Here is a 13,826-nt window from a genome sequence, read left to right on the forward strand (position 1 = left end):
AAGAGTAACTAATTGACTTTCAGTAAAACCAAGTGTGTAACCCATCTACCAAATTATTAAAACATTACCTTTTCAGCCTATGTAGGCCATGGATTCAAGATCATGAACTTAAAATCAAAACCAAGTAAGTCAAATCCAAGAGGATGAAAAGGGGCCATTAAGCCTGGTGCTCTGTAAATTAATACTTTGAGGTAAAACTTAGAAGTATTATAGAAAATTACTATTTATGGGCACCTGGGTGGCTCAGTTGGTTGAGCAACTGCCTTTGGCTTAGGTCACGGTCCTGGAGTCCCGGGATCGAGTCCCGCATTGGGCTCCCAGCTCCACGGGGAGTCTGCTTCTCCCTCTGACCTTCTCGCCTCTCATGTTCTCTCTCACTGTCTCTCTCTCAAATAAATAAATAAAATCTTTAAAAAAAAAAAGAAAAAGAAAATTACTATTTATTTAATGTTTCATTCTATTTGAAAGAGAAACTCCCAAATGTTCAATACTACCCTATGTTTAAAAATTAAAAATCTTCTGTAAATGGATAGAGTCATGATAGCACTGAGCGCATTGGGGGAGGACAGCTACAATCATAGTATAGTGTCATAGCATAATATTTTAGATTTACCAGCTGAACTGTTAAATGTTTGATGTGTATTAGAGGCAATAGTTCCAAGGCAAAATGAAGCGATATTATATTTAACTGTTTGTTTGGAAACTTCTTTTATTAAAAAAAGTTTTTTTTTAAATAATGCTATTTGCAACACAGGTGTGATAATACTCAATATTGTGTACTTGATATAGTGAATTTAGGAATGTAACAATCCATCTAGATGATGCCCATCCCCTCCTCCATTAAACACCCTAGTAGCAAAATGTAAATACCCTTTTAAAAAATAAAGAGGCCTTTGAGCTGTTGGAGCAGAATAGGGCAGGGCAAGGAAAAGTGCTCTTTCCTGACAGACTCTTGCTTCTGGCTTTGACTTCATTGAGTAAGGGCAGTTCTCAAAGAACTTCGACAAACCCTTCCATGCTCCACAAAAGCACAAGAGAAGGAAAGCTTGTCATTCACAAGCAGCTATGGACAAAACCAGAGGCACAGGACAGGGTGAGGAAAATGAGGGGGAGGAAAAAGTTGGAGTAAAGTGCACAGTTACTGTCAAAAAAATATATTATTTTGATCCTAAGAAAATTAAGAGAATTTCATCTAATGAACTAGATTGCTGACCTTTTAATACATTTGGTTTTCATGGAACATACAATCACCATCGGACATAAAAGACTAGTTTGCTTTTTAAAAAAAATTGCTTGGAGTTATCTACAGGAATCTTGTGAACGCATTTCAGGGATAACATTCTGCAGCTCTTTGGGTATTGGATGATTTCCTCGGGTAAGTCCACAAGGAAATAGGGAAATGTTAAATTCACGGATTCAAGTGGGCATTCCCCCAATCCTCTGATTCCTTTGCCCACCACTACCCCCCTCCCCTCGCTCCTTCTTTTCCTAAATGCCAGTACTTTCCAGTTCTCCATCCTCTACCCCTATGGCATGAGACCGGGAAATCATGAAGAGTTTCTCCTTGTTTGTAAACTGCCTCTGCACCGGCTGAGGTGACTGGCCCGTGGGTGGCCCTTGGCTGGGATCCTCGGGGGGCCTCTGCTGCGCCCCCGGGGCCGTGGGGACCTCACAGTCTGGACTTTTACTGGCTACTGCTTCCACAACCGATTCCAAAGAGGTGCCAGCCTCCCGCAGTGGGGTGTAGCCCTTATTGCAGCAGGATGGGTCATCCGACTGGGAGCTCGGCGAGTCCGGCCTGGCAGGGGGCGAGTCCTCCAGCCGCAGGGACCGGGAGGGGGAGGCAGCTTTGGCCAGAAGGCTCGAGTCCAGCTCCGCGCTGCCCGGGGAGGGCGGGGGCTCGGGGGACATTGGCGCTCTGTAGTCCGGGAGCCCGCTGGTGCTGCGGCGCCGCAGGGCCGCATACCTGCCGGTCCTGGGCAGGCGGCCACCCTGCCCCCTGGCGGTGTGCGCCGCCGCCGCGCCCTCGGGCTCCTCCAGCTCTCTGGGCGCCCAGCGCGAGCCGCCCGGGGCACCACGGAGGTCGGTCAAGCTCAGGTCGAGCTCGCTCCGCGGAATCTCTCGGGAGCCACGTTCCCCAGGCGGCCTCTGCCAGCTGCAGCTCGCGCCTTCCGCGTCCCCGTCCCCATCCCCGGCGCCATCCCCGTCCCCGTCGCGGTCCCCTTGCAAGGGTAGCAGCGCGAAGGCGCTCACCGAGGAGCCCACGAGGGAGCTGGCGGTGCTCTGGCGCCCCCAGCTCTCGGGTGGGCTGCAGGGCGCCGGGCTGCCGCTGCTGCTGGCGGCCGCGGTGGCGGCGGCGGCAGCGGCCACCGCGGCGGCGGCAGCGGCGGCGGCCCGGCGACGGCTGGCCACGCCCGAGCGCTCGCGGTAGATGCTGTACACGGCCTCCGCCAGGCTCGGGGGCTCCCGCGGGCAGCGCGGGGACGAGGCCAGGTCCGGCGGGGACGCGGCGCCCTTGGCCCCGCCGCCCCCCCCGCCCAGCGCGGCGGGGTGGGGCCAGGAGCCCCTGGCCAGCATCGCCCCCGCCCCGAAGGCGTCCCCCGCGCTGCCGCCGCAGCTCCCGGGCTTCAGCTCCAGGCCCCGCGACTGCACGTAGCTGAGGAAGCCGTTGAGCGGCGGGGCCCCGGTGGGCGCCGAAGCGGGGGCGGAGGACGAGGAGGCGGCGGCAGCGGCTGCAGCCGCGGCGGCAGCCAGGTCTTTGGCGCGGAGACTGTGCACGTCGATGACGGTGGAGTAGAGGTCCCGCAGGTTGATGATCTTGGTCTTCTTGTCTCGGTTCTCGTGGAGCACCGCGTTGGCGCAGATGAAGAGGAAGATGCCGATGCCCATAATGAGGGGCCCGAAGACCTTGAGTTTGTCAGAGTGCAGGTACCCGGAGAAGATGCGGAAGAAGAAACCCACAGACGTGGAAGAGGACGAAGGGCCGGCGGACCGCGCGGGAGGTGTGCTCCGGGGCGCGCCCACCAAACTCGAGTTGACACCCCCCGGAGCCCCCAGGTGGTTCCTGGACCGGTTTTTGCTGCCACTGCCGCTGCTATTGGCCGTGGTCGGGGCGCGGTGGCCGCTGCCTGCGGGTGGCAGCTGCTTACCCCCTTCCCTGTTGGTCCCGTTGGCCTTGGGCCAGTAGCCCACGACCGCCATGGCTATGCCCACCAGCAACACCAGGATCCCGCAGAGGGCAATGAGCCCCGAGATGGAGCACAGCTTTAGCTTGCCTTTCACCACCACCACATCGTTCTTGCGCCTTTTCTTGGCTTTCCGCTTGCGCTTGGGGACCTGGGTTGGGGGGCGGAGGGGATCCTGCTTTCTGGCGGAAATCCTCAGGAGGCCGCCGGTGGCTATCATGGTGAGCCAGAGCCCTGCGGGGCTAGTCTCTGTGGCAGAGGCTTGTGTAGTGGGGGCGCCAGCTGTCCACTAGCTGCTCCGCCACCTCCTCCTGCTGCAAAGCAGAGGAAGACAGTGAGAGGGTATAGGCTTGGCTGCAGCAACATCCCACGCTCTGCAAACGTCCCGCTCCCAGGTCCCACCACATGTGTGCCACCCCAGGGCTACCCACTAAGTGAGGTGCCGGCCGCAGGGACCAGGGGGGTGGGGTGGACGGATCAGGGCCCAGAAACGCTGTTGCAGTCTTTGATAGGAGGTCATAAAACAATTTGAGAGAACTCCTTCTCCCCCCCACCACCTTCCCACACACATTCTGTAGGTGATATTCCAGCATTGCTGATTTCAAATCCTCCCAGCTGGCAGCCGAAGGAGTGCTGACCATTAGTAGAAACCAAAGGTGGGGACTCAAAAGTGGTGGTTGAGGACTTTCCTGGCAAAAGCCTTTTTCCCTTTGTCCTATTCCTATGGGAATCAGAAGATTGCCCGAGGGAGCTGTACAGGAGGTTCAAGTCTCTAAGCAGAGGAATTTGTCAATGTTTAGCCCAAAGTCACCAAAACAGTCACAAAAGTTACTGTTTTATAATGACAAAAGCAATTTCCACCACTGGATGAAAATTAAAGGTCACATACTGGCAGGCAGACGGCTTATTTACTGCAGATAATTAATAGAGAGTTCATTTCGGGGAGAACACCAGAACTACATCAGTCTTCTGGCAATAAATCCCTTCACAAAGTTGTCTCCCACCTACTCCTGTTCCTACAGCTAAAGGCAAGCAGCATTTCCCCTCATCTCTCTTTTGCAACATCTGGACAGCTTCTTGGGGTGGAATATTTAGTTTTAGGTAACTGGTTATGTAACTGAGCTCTTCCTTCTGGCCTCCTCTCCTCCCTCAGAGGAACTCCCTTAAAGGTATCCTGTGCTAAATCTCATCAGGGACTTTGAGAAGTCCCCTAGAATCTCTAAAAGAAAGATCTCCCCCCACCTTCTGTGGGAAAATTACAATCTTAAAAGAAAAGAAAAGGGGGGGAAAAAGCCACTCTACCATAAGAGCTTTCTGACCCCTTATTAATGTGCCAAAAGCACTCTTCAGAATCCTCATATTCAAATGAGAAGGCAATTAACTAGGTATAGCAGTCTACATAATAATCATGATTTGTAGAATGACATCTCCCCCAAGTGAGAGCTTGTTTTCTTCATCTTTCTCTCATGAGGTCATTTTTAGAAAGGGAGGGTGGCAACAATCAATGCACTATCCTATAGGAAGTTTAGTCGTTTATAATAAAGCCCTGTAGGTAAATGCACAGATGCGTCCTTGTTAATATCTGTGAGCTTCTAAAAATTTCAATCCTGCTGGATCCCCAGAGTAAAACATTTTCTGTTCCATTGGTTGTGTTCCCTCCTATAATAGAGATGTTAAAATTAAGGGCATTGTATGAATTTGAAAGGCTCAGATATCACTCACAAGCCTTTTGGTATTTTATCCTTTATGAAATAATTCATGTTTTAGAATAAATTACCCTTTGAAAATGTGGGATTACTTAGGAAGAATTTTGCTTTTAATTGTTGCCTGGCTAAAGAGCTTTGGCCCTTGATCCCCTCCATTATATCAATATAGGCAGAATCTTTTCTCCGCTGGAGGCAAAGCAGACAGTAATCAGTTCTTTACAATGTTTGCGAGTCAATGTCTCCTTGGAACTTAGTTGGTTTTCAGTAAAGAGAAATACGAGGTAGGTTAGAGAGGGGTTAGTAGAGAGAATACATCTATAAGCCTTTAAAATTTTGTTTCAAGAAGAGGCTGCACCAGTAAGTACAAACAGATTGTAAAAAAAAAAAAAAAAGTAGCTACTGTTCATCTGTCATCCCCCAAAATAAGCACATTTATTGTGTAGTTGTAACACAGAGACTGCTGTTTTAAGTGATCCCTAGACTGTAGTATCTTTAATGCAATAATCTGGAGATCTGCAGTCATTTTAAGGATTCAGGAGCCAGACATTTTAGAAAGAAACCTAGACTCAGTTGGCCGGGTAGCTCTCCCAGAAGAGAGAAGGGCTAACATTTTCTTGGGCACTGATAAGGTATACCAGGGTGCTGAGCATCTTTGGGAAAGAAGGCACCCACATGTATGTCTCCTCAGTAAGACAGCCTTGGCTCTGGGGAGACAGCACATCAGGAAAACTGGAATGGATTTCAACAATCGTTTACAGATCTTAAAATTAGTTTAATAGCTAGTAATTAACTCCCTAGTTTATTATTCTTTCAGCTCCCTTTAAGGCTGAACTCCTTTATAATGTATTGTCATCTGACCTGAAATACTGACAAAAGTCAGATGGCAAGGAAGACCCACCTTTGAGGCTTTTCTTTATACATAATGAAGGGAAACAAACTTGGCAGTCGAGGTTGGCTGCCCTCGCAATTTACTGCCTGGTGCCGGTCTTTCCGTGGTTAAGAAATGGAGGATGGGGGAAGCAAAGGAGGGATGTCTAAAAATACAACTGCTTCCAAGAGAGACATTCAAGTTCTCGGCTCATAATGGATTAAGCCCCACTCGGTGTCTGAGGCTCCCAGCCCACAGGCTGGGAGCGCCCTGCCCTGCCCGGGACTCAGTGCAGGTCCTCGACCCCCCACTCCCTAATGGGCAGAACAGCGAACCCCTTGCCCTGCTATTTGGTCTGCTTATTTATGTTGGAGTCACATGAGCGCAGCAGCTGGGAGTCCGCCTCTGGAAAGAACACAGGCAGGAGCGAAGTGAGGGCAATCCTGAGCTCGCTTTTCCTGGGCAGCGCATCCCATGCAGCCCGCCCAGGAAAACGACGCTGCCGGAGCTGCAGCAGCCCGGGGGACCCGGGCTCGGGGCCGCAGGGCTGGGGAGGGGCAGCTCGGGGGCCGAGTACTCACAGAATTGCTCAAAATGGCAGCACTATAAGCAAACAATATCGCTCACTTACCCGGGAAGGCTGGGGCAGCTCCGGGGCGGCGAACGGGCGCTCGGGCGACACAAAGGAACCATGGAGAAACTTTTTCAGCCCGAGCCGACGGCGGGGCGCAGGGACAGCGCCTCGGGGCCCACCAGGAGAGCGCGGCTCAGCAGCCCAGCGGGGGCGAGCGCCCGCCCCAGGTTCGCAGCCCCCTCCGCGGCTGTGGCGGGAGCCATTTCCAAGAGTTTCCAAGAAGTGTCAGGTCCTCCGCTGCCCGCATCCTGCCTCGGAGCCGACCTCCCCGCCGCCGCTCCTCCTGCGCCTCCGCGCGAGCCCTGCCGCGGCGCTCCCGGGCCGGCCCCAGCGCCTCTTTTGTGCGGCTGCGGCGCGCCGGGCTCCGCCGGGTGGAGTTGAGCCCGCGGTGGCGGCGGCGGCGGCAGCGCCTGGCGCGGCTCGGGGCGGCCGGACTCGCGGCTGTTGCTAAGAGACCGGAGCCATGACACAGGGAAATTGCGGCAGGATGGCAGTCGGTACCCGGCCCGACTCTGCTGCTCGGGGGCGCACCCGCCCCCCGCCCCGCCCCCCGCCTCCTCCACGGCGCTGCTCCCCCCCCACCCCACTCCGCGCCGGCCTCCCCGCGCTCCCCCCCTTCACTTCCTCCGCAGCCCGCCGCCAGTGCCTTCGGGGGAACCGCTTCCCCGAGGACCGGGAGGCGCTGGGGGGGGGGGGGGGCGAAGTGTGGCGGGGGGCGGGGGGCGGGGAAGCCGGCGGGGCGCACCTCGGCCTCGGCCTACCCCGCCCCCGGGGCGCCCCGGGACCGCCGCCCGCCTTGGCCGGGAGCTTTGTTCTTTTCCCTCCAACTACCTGTCTGAGCAGCGGGCCGGAGGGCGCCCAAAGGAAGGGCCGGCACTCCCGGAGGATCTGCCCGTCAGCGTCCGAGGGGCGCTCTGGGGCGCGAGAGGGGTCAGCGCCCGCGTCTCCCGCCCTCCCGCCCTCCTGCCCTCCTGTCCTCCCTCTTCCCTCTCCTCTTTTGTTGCCTCCACTCTCGGACACGACGCAGCCTGGGCTGCTTCTCCCCCTCCCTCTTGGGAGTTTGCGGTGTGGACGCACAGCGAGCACAGTAAGTTGTCCCCCAGCGAACTCGGGCCCGCGGAGCAGAGCCGCCCCCGCCGCGCGGCGCTCACCGCGGGCCGCGGGGCCGCCAGCGTCTGATGCCCTCGCGCCCCAGCCCAGCCGGGCTTTGTGACCGGCCTCCCCGGGACCGCGGCGTCTCCCCGGCACGCGGGGCAGCTAGGGCTCCGCGGAGATTAGAATGGGCTCCGGGGAGCTTCCTTGGGCAGCCCCTCTGCCTCCCACCCCGTGCGGTAATCAGCAGGCGCTAAAAGGAAAAGTATGATTCTCCAGGAATCAGGGTTAGGATCAAAGAGGGGGAGGTGAGGGTAGGGAGGATGTCCAAACTCCCTACGTCATTTTAAAAATGCGCGAGGTGGAGAGAGAAAGATCTTGTTTCCTAGCTCATCCCTGTCCTCCGAACTGTAGAGTAAACATGACAGGGCAAAGAGAATTTCAAAGTGGAATTTCCCCACGGAGTATTGAGAAAGTAAGAAAGATTTTAATTATCTATTGAAGTGAGGCAGCCGGGATTCAGGAATTCCGAAAGCGAGAAAAGAGCGGAGGAAACAAGTGCTGTGTGAACTTTGGGGTGCAGACTGAAATCTTGTGACGGTGGTGTGGAGTGGGTGTTGTCTGTGCTGAGTTTTGCTGTCTAAGGATCCACTGAACCCACACAGGAGGGCTTTGCCGGCCACAGTTCCAGTTACAAGATTGTTCCTCCTTAATACACACATCCTTCACTTGTCTTTAAAACACAAGCATGCACTTTTCAAAAAGAACAATAAGGCCAAAAACATTTGCAGGTCCAGTGATGTAACTGTGGGCCATGTTGTATGAGGTGGAGATGGAGATGGTGAGGAGATGGGAAGGCATGAAGGAGAAATGTTTCCTAAAAGGAAACCCTGCACCTGCCTGTTGGAAAGGTGACCTCTGTCACGCTTTTCAAGCGGATAACGAATCTGGATGAGGATCAGGGTGTTCAGAACCCATCTTTTTCCACCTTTCTATTGCTGCCCAGATTATAATTGCTGGAAAACAAGCCATATAAAGGGAAAGTTTTAAATTACACATTGGATTGTTTCCTTTTAAAGAAATCACTGCAAAGGAGAAATAACTAGGTCTAGCTGTAATCCGTAAAGGTTTTTTGGCTCTAAGCTTCCAGATTTCTCGAATCTCAATAATAATCTGGTGTTTTGTACAGAGACCAGATCTGAGATCTCATTTCATTACACAGCTGGCTGCCAGGGACCATGGGTGGCACCTCCCCTCCTCTGTGGGCCTCTGTTTGCCGATCTGTATAAAGATAATAATATTGCAGAACTTCCTTAGGATTTTAGAGAGATTAAGTCATTAACAGTTTCTAATTTCTGCATAAATTATAGTTATTGTTTGCACATTTAAAACTCACTTGAGGGATCTGGAGAAGAAAAGAATCCTTTTCTAGACAAAGAGGACTTGGACATAGCTAGGTTTTTTGTTTGTTTGTTTGTTTTTATGTTGATGACTACAATAAGATTCATGGTTTATTACCTAGAGGTGTCCTTCCAAAATGAGCGCTCTGAAACTCTGAACTATTTAACCTGAGCGTTACCACCTTCAATAATTTTCTCTGTTTTTAGCTCAGGGTATCAGAGGAAATCAGATCCGTCTGTTTCCAGCAGAGTCCTTTATCCTCTCTGTAATAATACAGTTTCAACATATATTTCTAGGGGTTTCTGAGTAACATAGAGTTATTTTATTTGAACCCCCTCACCGACTTATATTCCTTCTGATTTCACTGGCCATTTCAGTTGGAATGATTTCTGGGATTCTGGGATACTGAGTCCCTGCTAAGGGCTAAAGGGCTAAGACTACCTAATCGTGATTATTCATTAGTGTCTTGAGAACTCGGAGCTCAGGACAACATTTGGAACATGCTGTAGCAGGAGAGCAATGAAGGCGTTAGGGGAAAAAAGAAGAGGAAAAGATGAGCTTCATTTGGTTGGATTAAACTGTGACCTGACACTTTTTTCATTTGCTCTTTCTTAAAAACAATCCTTATGTCATTTTTTTTTTAAAGAATTTATTTATTTATTTGACAGAGAGAGATCACAAGTAGGCAGAGAGGCAGGCAGAGAGAGAAAGGAGGAAGCAGACTCCCTGCTGAGCAGAGAGCCCGATGCGGGACTCGATCCCAGGACCCTGGGATCATGACCTGAGCCGAAGGCAGTGGCTTAACCCACTGAGCCACCCAGGCGCCCCCTTATGTCATTTTTTTTCAGTTTCATAATTTATTCACAACCCATTTGCTTCCCCTGATCATTTCTTTAACACGGTCCGGCTCCCCAGCCTGGGCTGTCAGCACTGCCAAGGGGGAGCCCGGTGGCCGGCAGCCAGGGGTCCACCCAGGTTTCTCGGGTCTCCAGGAGCCTGCAGGGGGGAAAGGGTTGGCTTGTCTCAACAGCTCAGCAATGACGTCCTCTCCGCAAGCCCCACTCTCACAGACTGCTTGGTCCCCAAACAGAGGAGGTTTAGTTTAGTGGGTTCTGGAACAAGTTTGTATCCTTCACTAACTAGCTACTTCATTTAACTAAGTGAGTGACTTACTCTTACCTGCCTCCCGTTTCCTCATCTGTAACTGAGACAGCGACACTAATCCCTACCTCACGGCATTTTTGTGAGGATAAACAAAGTTCCTGTAAACTAATGCCAAGCACGTGGTAAACACGTATTAAATTTAGCTTTCAATCTTGTTAGACCTAAGGTCCTCTCCCAGCTTGTTTTCCTCACTCTCCCATTCTGTTCCTATTCATCAGGATCCACTTGGGACCGTACCCGCACTTAATCTGTCTGGAAGGGGGTCATGGAATCAGCTGCCTTGATTGAGCTGTGCTGCCTGTCTGTGGGGCAGAGGCCCAGTGCCTCTCACCAAAGCCCCACCGCCCAGGAGGATGAGAACACTCTCTCCATTGCTGCTCTCCTGACTGTGTGGCTGGCCAGGGCCCTTTCATTTCACTCTGCCGGAGAACCCAGCTATCAAACTCATGTCACTTTGCAGTCAAATTCGAAGTCTGTGAAAACACAACCAAGAGAACATTCTTCAGCCTGAAGGGTGGAGGCTCTCACCGAAAGGACTCTCAAGCTGATTTCTGGCATCTCGACAACAGAAGAAGGAACCTGTTTATCCCAAGGTTGAACACAGAACATAAAATTCCTCTTCTTCTCTCATGGCTTCATACTCTGCTAGGATGAGCAACATGACAGGAAAAAGCAGGACCCCCCCCCCAAAAAAAGCAATAAACTAGGCAATAGATTTCACAAATAAAAATATTGCATGGAGCATAAACCTAAAAACGATTTGTTGTGGATGGGAAATTCAGATTTAACTGGGCCTCCCGTCCTTTATCTGCAACTCCAACACAACATCCCTTGGTAGCCTCACAGATGTTTTCATGGCACATGTAAGGGATGAGAGAGTCTGAAAGAAAATGGGAGCTGCAACAGTACATTACAGCCTTACTGGATTTCTTTTGGAACAGGAGAGGCAGAAAGACATGAGCAGAGCCTAGATGGAGCAAGAGCACTTGGAAGTGCAAGGGCAGCTTTTCTATAGCCAGGCAGCTCTCGGCCTTGGGTTTTCTCACTGTTCCAAGTTCCATGTTCCTGTTTCTAGCCCTTGCCCGTGGAAGCCCGCCCTGCAGGAGGGATGGGCACTCACCTCCAGCTCCACTCCCGGGGCCCGTGGGGGAACATCTGAGACACAGAACTCGGCAGCACTTTCAAGAACTTCAGCTTGGAAGCAGGGTAGTAAATTCATGCTAGCGTCAAGGTCATGATCAAGCCCTTTCTTATGTTTCTGAATGGTGTCAAAGAGTTCAAGCCCAGAAGCTTTCACTACAGAGGAAAGGAAATGAGGAAGAGTCTCCAGCACCCTCCTTAGAGCCGGTCAGATGGGGGCCTCTCCCTCCGTCCTGGAGAGATGACGCGTGGCGAGAGCAGACTGCACTCCGCTTTCAGCCTCCATCATTCTCAACATTACAGATCACCAGGCTCCATCAAAAATAAAACAAAAACAAATCACCATGCTCTCGATTAGAGACCGACCAGGGTTGTTTTCTCTAATAAGTGAGTTCATTTTTGTACATTCCATTTTCCCCTACCAGCCTGCGTTTTCTACCATTTTCCATGTACCCTATCAAAGCTAGATGGTATGTCTTATAAAGTAATTGAGGTCTCAGATGAGAAACTGGGGTGCGTTGGCAGGCCTGAGAGCAGATCAAAGCTGAGCTAGGAAAGGGGTTGGCAGAGAGGGCTCCATCGGTGGAATAGCCGCAGACAGCCGACGGCTAAATTTGCCCTCCATTCCCCAAAGGTATCCTAAATGTCCACACTCAGGTCCCTCCTGTTATTTCTTATCATCTACAAGCACTATGGAGAGATGGACTTGTCCTACTGAGAGCTAATAGGAGCTCACATGTCTGATCTTCTTTCAGAATTAATTGTGCTGTGAGCTGCTGCAGGTACCCAGCAGGAAAGAAGAAACAGACAAGGAAGTGGTTTTCAAAAATAAAGAAACATTAGAGTTTAAGATCGGTGCTAGGGTGACACGTCTCTGACTCATCCACAAAGCATTTTCTGAAACACCTGTTGTGTGCCCAGCTCTTGGATTCCTGCATTTATTCACTTAACAGGTATTTCTTGAGCACCTACTAGGCACAGAGGATAGAGTGGGGAACAGTGTGAACAGAGTTCCTCTCTCTTAGAGGGGGGTGGACAGAAAATAAGCACACAAGGGAGACAATTTCAAAACTTGACGAGTGTTACAAAGAAATTCAAAGTGGGCTCTGTGACTGGTCAGAAGGAGATGGAAGAGGGTCATTTAGACTGGGTCTCCAGGGAAGGGTCACCACTGAGGAACATGTCACTGAAGAGCTGAAAAAAAAGCTGACCATTTGAAAGTAAGGATGTGGCTTTACTCGCCTATAATTCAGTTAGATTTCATCCAGAAATCATCAGTGAGCAACGCCAGGCAAGAGAGAGTAAATCTCTAATGCTAGAGGACTTTAGAAGAAAACGATAACTGAGAAAAAAAAAAACAACACACACACACACACAACGAGTTAAGGAACACTTAATGGATGCGGAACCTACCCTGGACCTGGAAGAGATTTGGATTAAGTGGCTATGTGGAATGAAGGTATGGAGCTGGGCAGGTGAGCAGTAATGGACATGACCTCCCCAGGAGTAGGGGCCGAGAATGCTATTGGTGGACCTACCAAGACGCTTTCAACTGGAGGGGACCTTCAGGTACTCTGGGCTCTTTCTCCTCAAGGTGTGGTCTGTGGACCAGTAGCCGCATCACCTGGAAGCTTGCTAGAAATGCAAAATCTGGGTCTCCATCCCAAACCTACTGAATCATAATCTGCCTTTTAACCAGATGACCTGTGTGCATAGCCAAGTCCGTGAAACCCTGCGCTAGTCCGGACTCCCACTTTAGGGACAAGGGACCAGAATCTACCCCATCTCCATCTTGGTGTGCATGTGAGCCTGCATGCGTGACACACGGAGAAGTCTGCTTTTAACTGTTAGTTTCAGTAATGAACCCAGAGGTGTATAACATCTGTGGCCAAATATGTACTTCTTACATAGGGCAGCTAGCCTGGTCTTTGGCTCAAATAGAAGAGGCAAGTTAAAACCTGGTCACTTTGCAGGTTTATGCATCTATTGAAAAAAAACAGTCTGTTGGATTTGAGTCCTGCATCCAGCTTTCTAAAAGATCAAATAACTCTGTTCTTGGATTACCCTTTGGATTAAGACCACTTATACTCCAGTAACTTGGCCCCTTCTAGCCATGTGATACTGAGCAAGTGACTTAAGCGTCTGGATGTAGTTGTTTGTCTATAAAGGGTGATTTAGGACCCCTCTCTTTTAAGGTTGTTGTGAGGAAGAAATGAGATCATCGGTGGCAGGTTGGAGGATTAGTTGTAGAGAAAAGGCGCCCTGGTCCCCCATTCCCTCTGCCACCCCTAAATAAACATATAGTAGCAACAACTGAGTCCTTGCTATGTTAGTGTTCCTCATCACACCATACTGTCCCTAACCACGTGCCGTAGAGAAATCTCGGAGCCACCACCATAGGTGTTTCTTGGGCTACAGGCAGCGAGGGCGGCAGAGTGGTATTCAGATGGGAGTGGTTGTGGTCACGATGGTGAATAGTGATGGAGCCCTCATCACGGTTAGGTACTGGAGATGCAGCGGAGGGTAATGGCTACCTATGAAGTTCTGGTCAGATCCAAAAGGCAGGCAGATGTTCCTCAAATCGCTTTGTGGTTCCACCTGAGTCCCTGGCAGGTGGCAGTGGCTCTCTGGCCTCT

General features: G+C 51.3%; 2 protein-coding genes across 3 annotated transcripts; one reads left to right on the forward strand and one right to left on the reverse strand.

Annotated features, from left to right (window-relative positions):
- Window positions 1-449: 449 nt before the first annotated feature.
- Window positions 450-6,783, reverse strand: TMEM200C (transmembrane protein 200C). Of its 2 annotated transcripts, XM_032310262.1 has the most exons (3): window positions 6,391-6,783; window positions 2,619-3,499; window positions 450-2,477 (listed from the first exon to the last, which is right to left on the reverse strand). In XM_032310262.1, exons 2-3 carry the CDS (start codon window positions 3,403-3,405, stop codon window positions 1,489-1,491), a joined length of 1,776 nt encoding a protein of 591 aa, XP_032166153.1. In that variant the 5' UTR covers window positions 3,406-3,499; window positions 6,391-6,783; the 3' UTR covers window positions 450-1,488. The 2 variants fall into 2 exon arrangements, with proteins under 2 accessions (XP_032166153.1, XP_032166152.1); XM_032310261.1 differs by having other exon boundaries at window positions 450-3,499.
- LOC116571498 (translation initiation factor IF-2-like) lies at window positions 6,077-13,187 on the forward strand. Its single transcript, XM_032309461.1, has 3 exons — window positions 6,077-6,734; window positions 6,776-7,480; window positions 10,269-13,187. The coding sequence occupies exons 1-3, from the start codon at window positions 6,077-6,079 to the stop codon at window positions 10,295-10,297; spliced, it is 1,392 nt and encodes a 463-aa protein (XP_032165352.1). The 3' UTR covers window positions 10,298-13,187.
- The last annotated feature ends 639 nt before the right edge of the window (window positions 13,188-13,826 follow it).

Source organism: Mustela erminea, chromosome 13, assembly GCF_009829155.1.
Source record: "Mustela erminea isolate mMusErm1 chromosome 13, mMusErm1.Pri, whole genome shotgun sequence".
NCBI classification, from domain to species: Eukaryota; Metazoa; Chordata; class Mammalia; order Carnivora; family Mustelidae; genus Mustela; species Mustela erminea.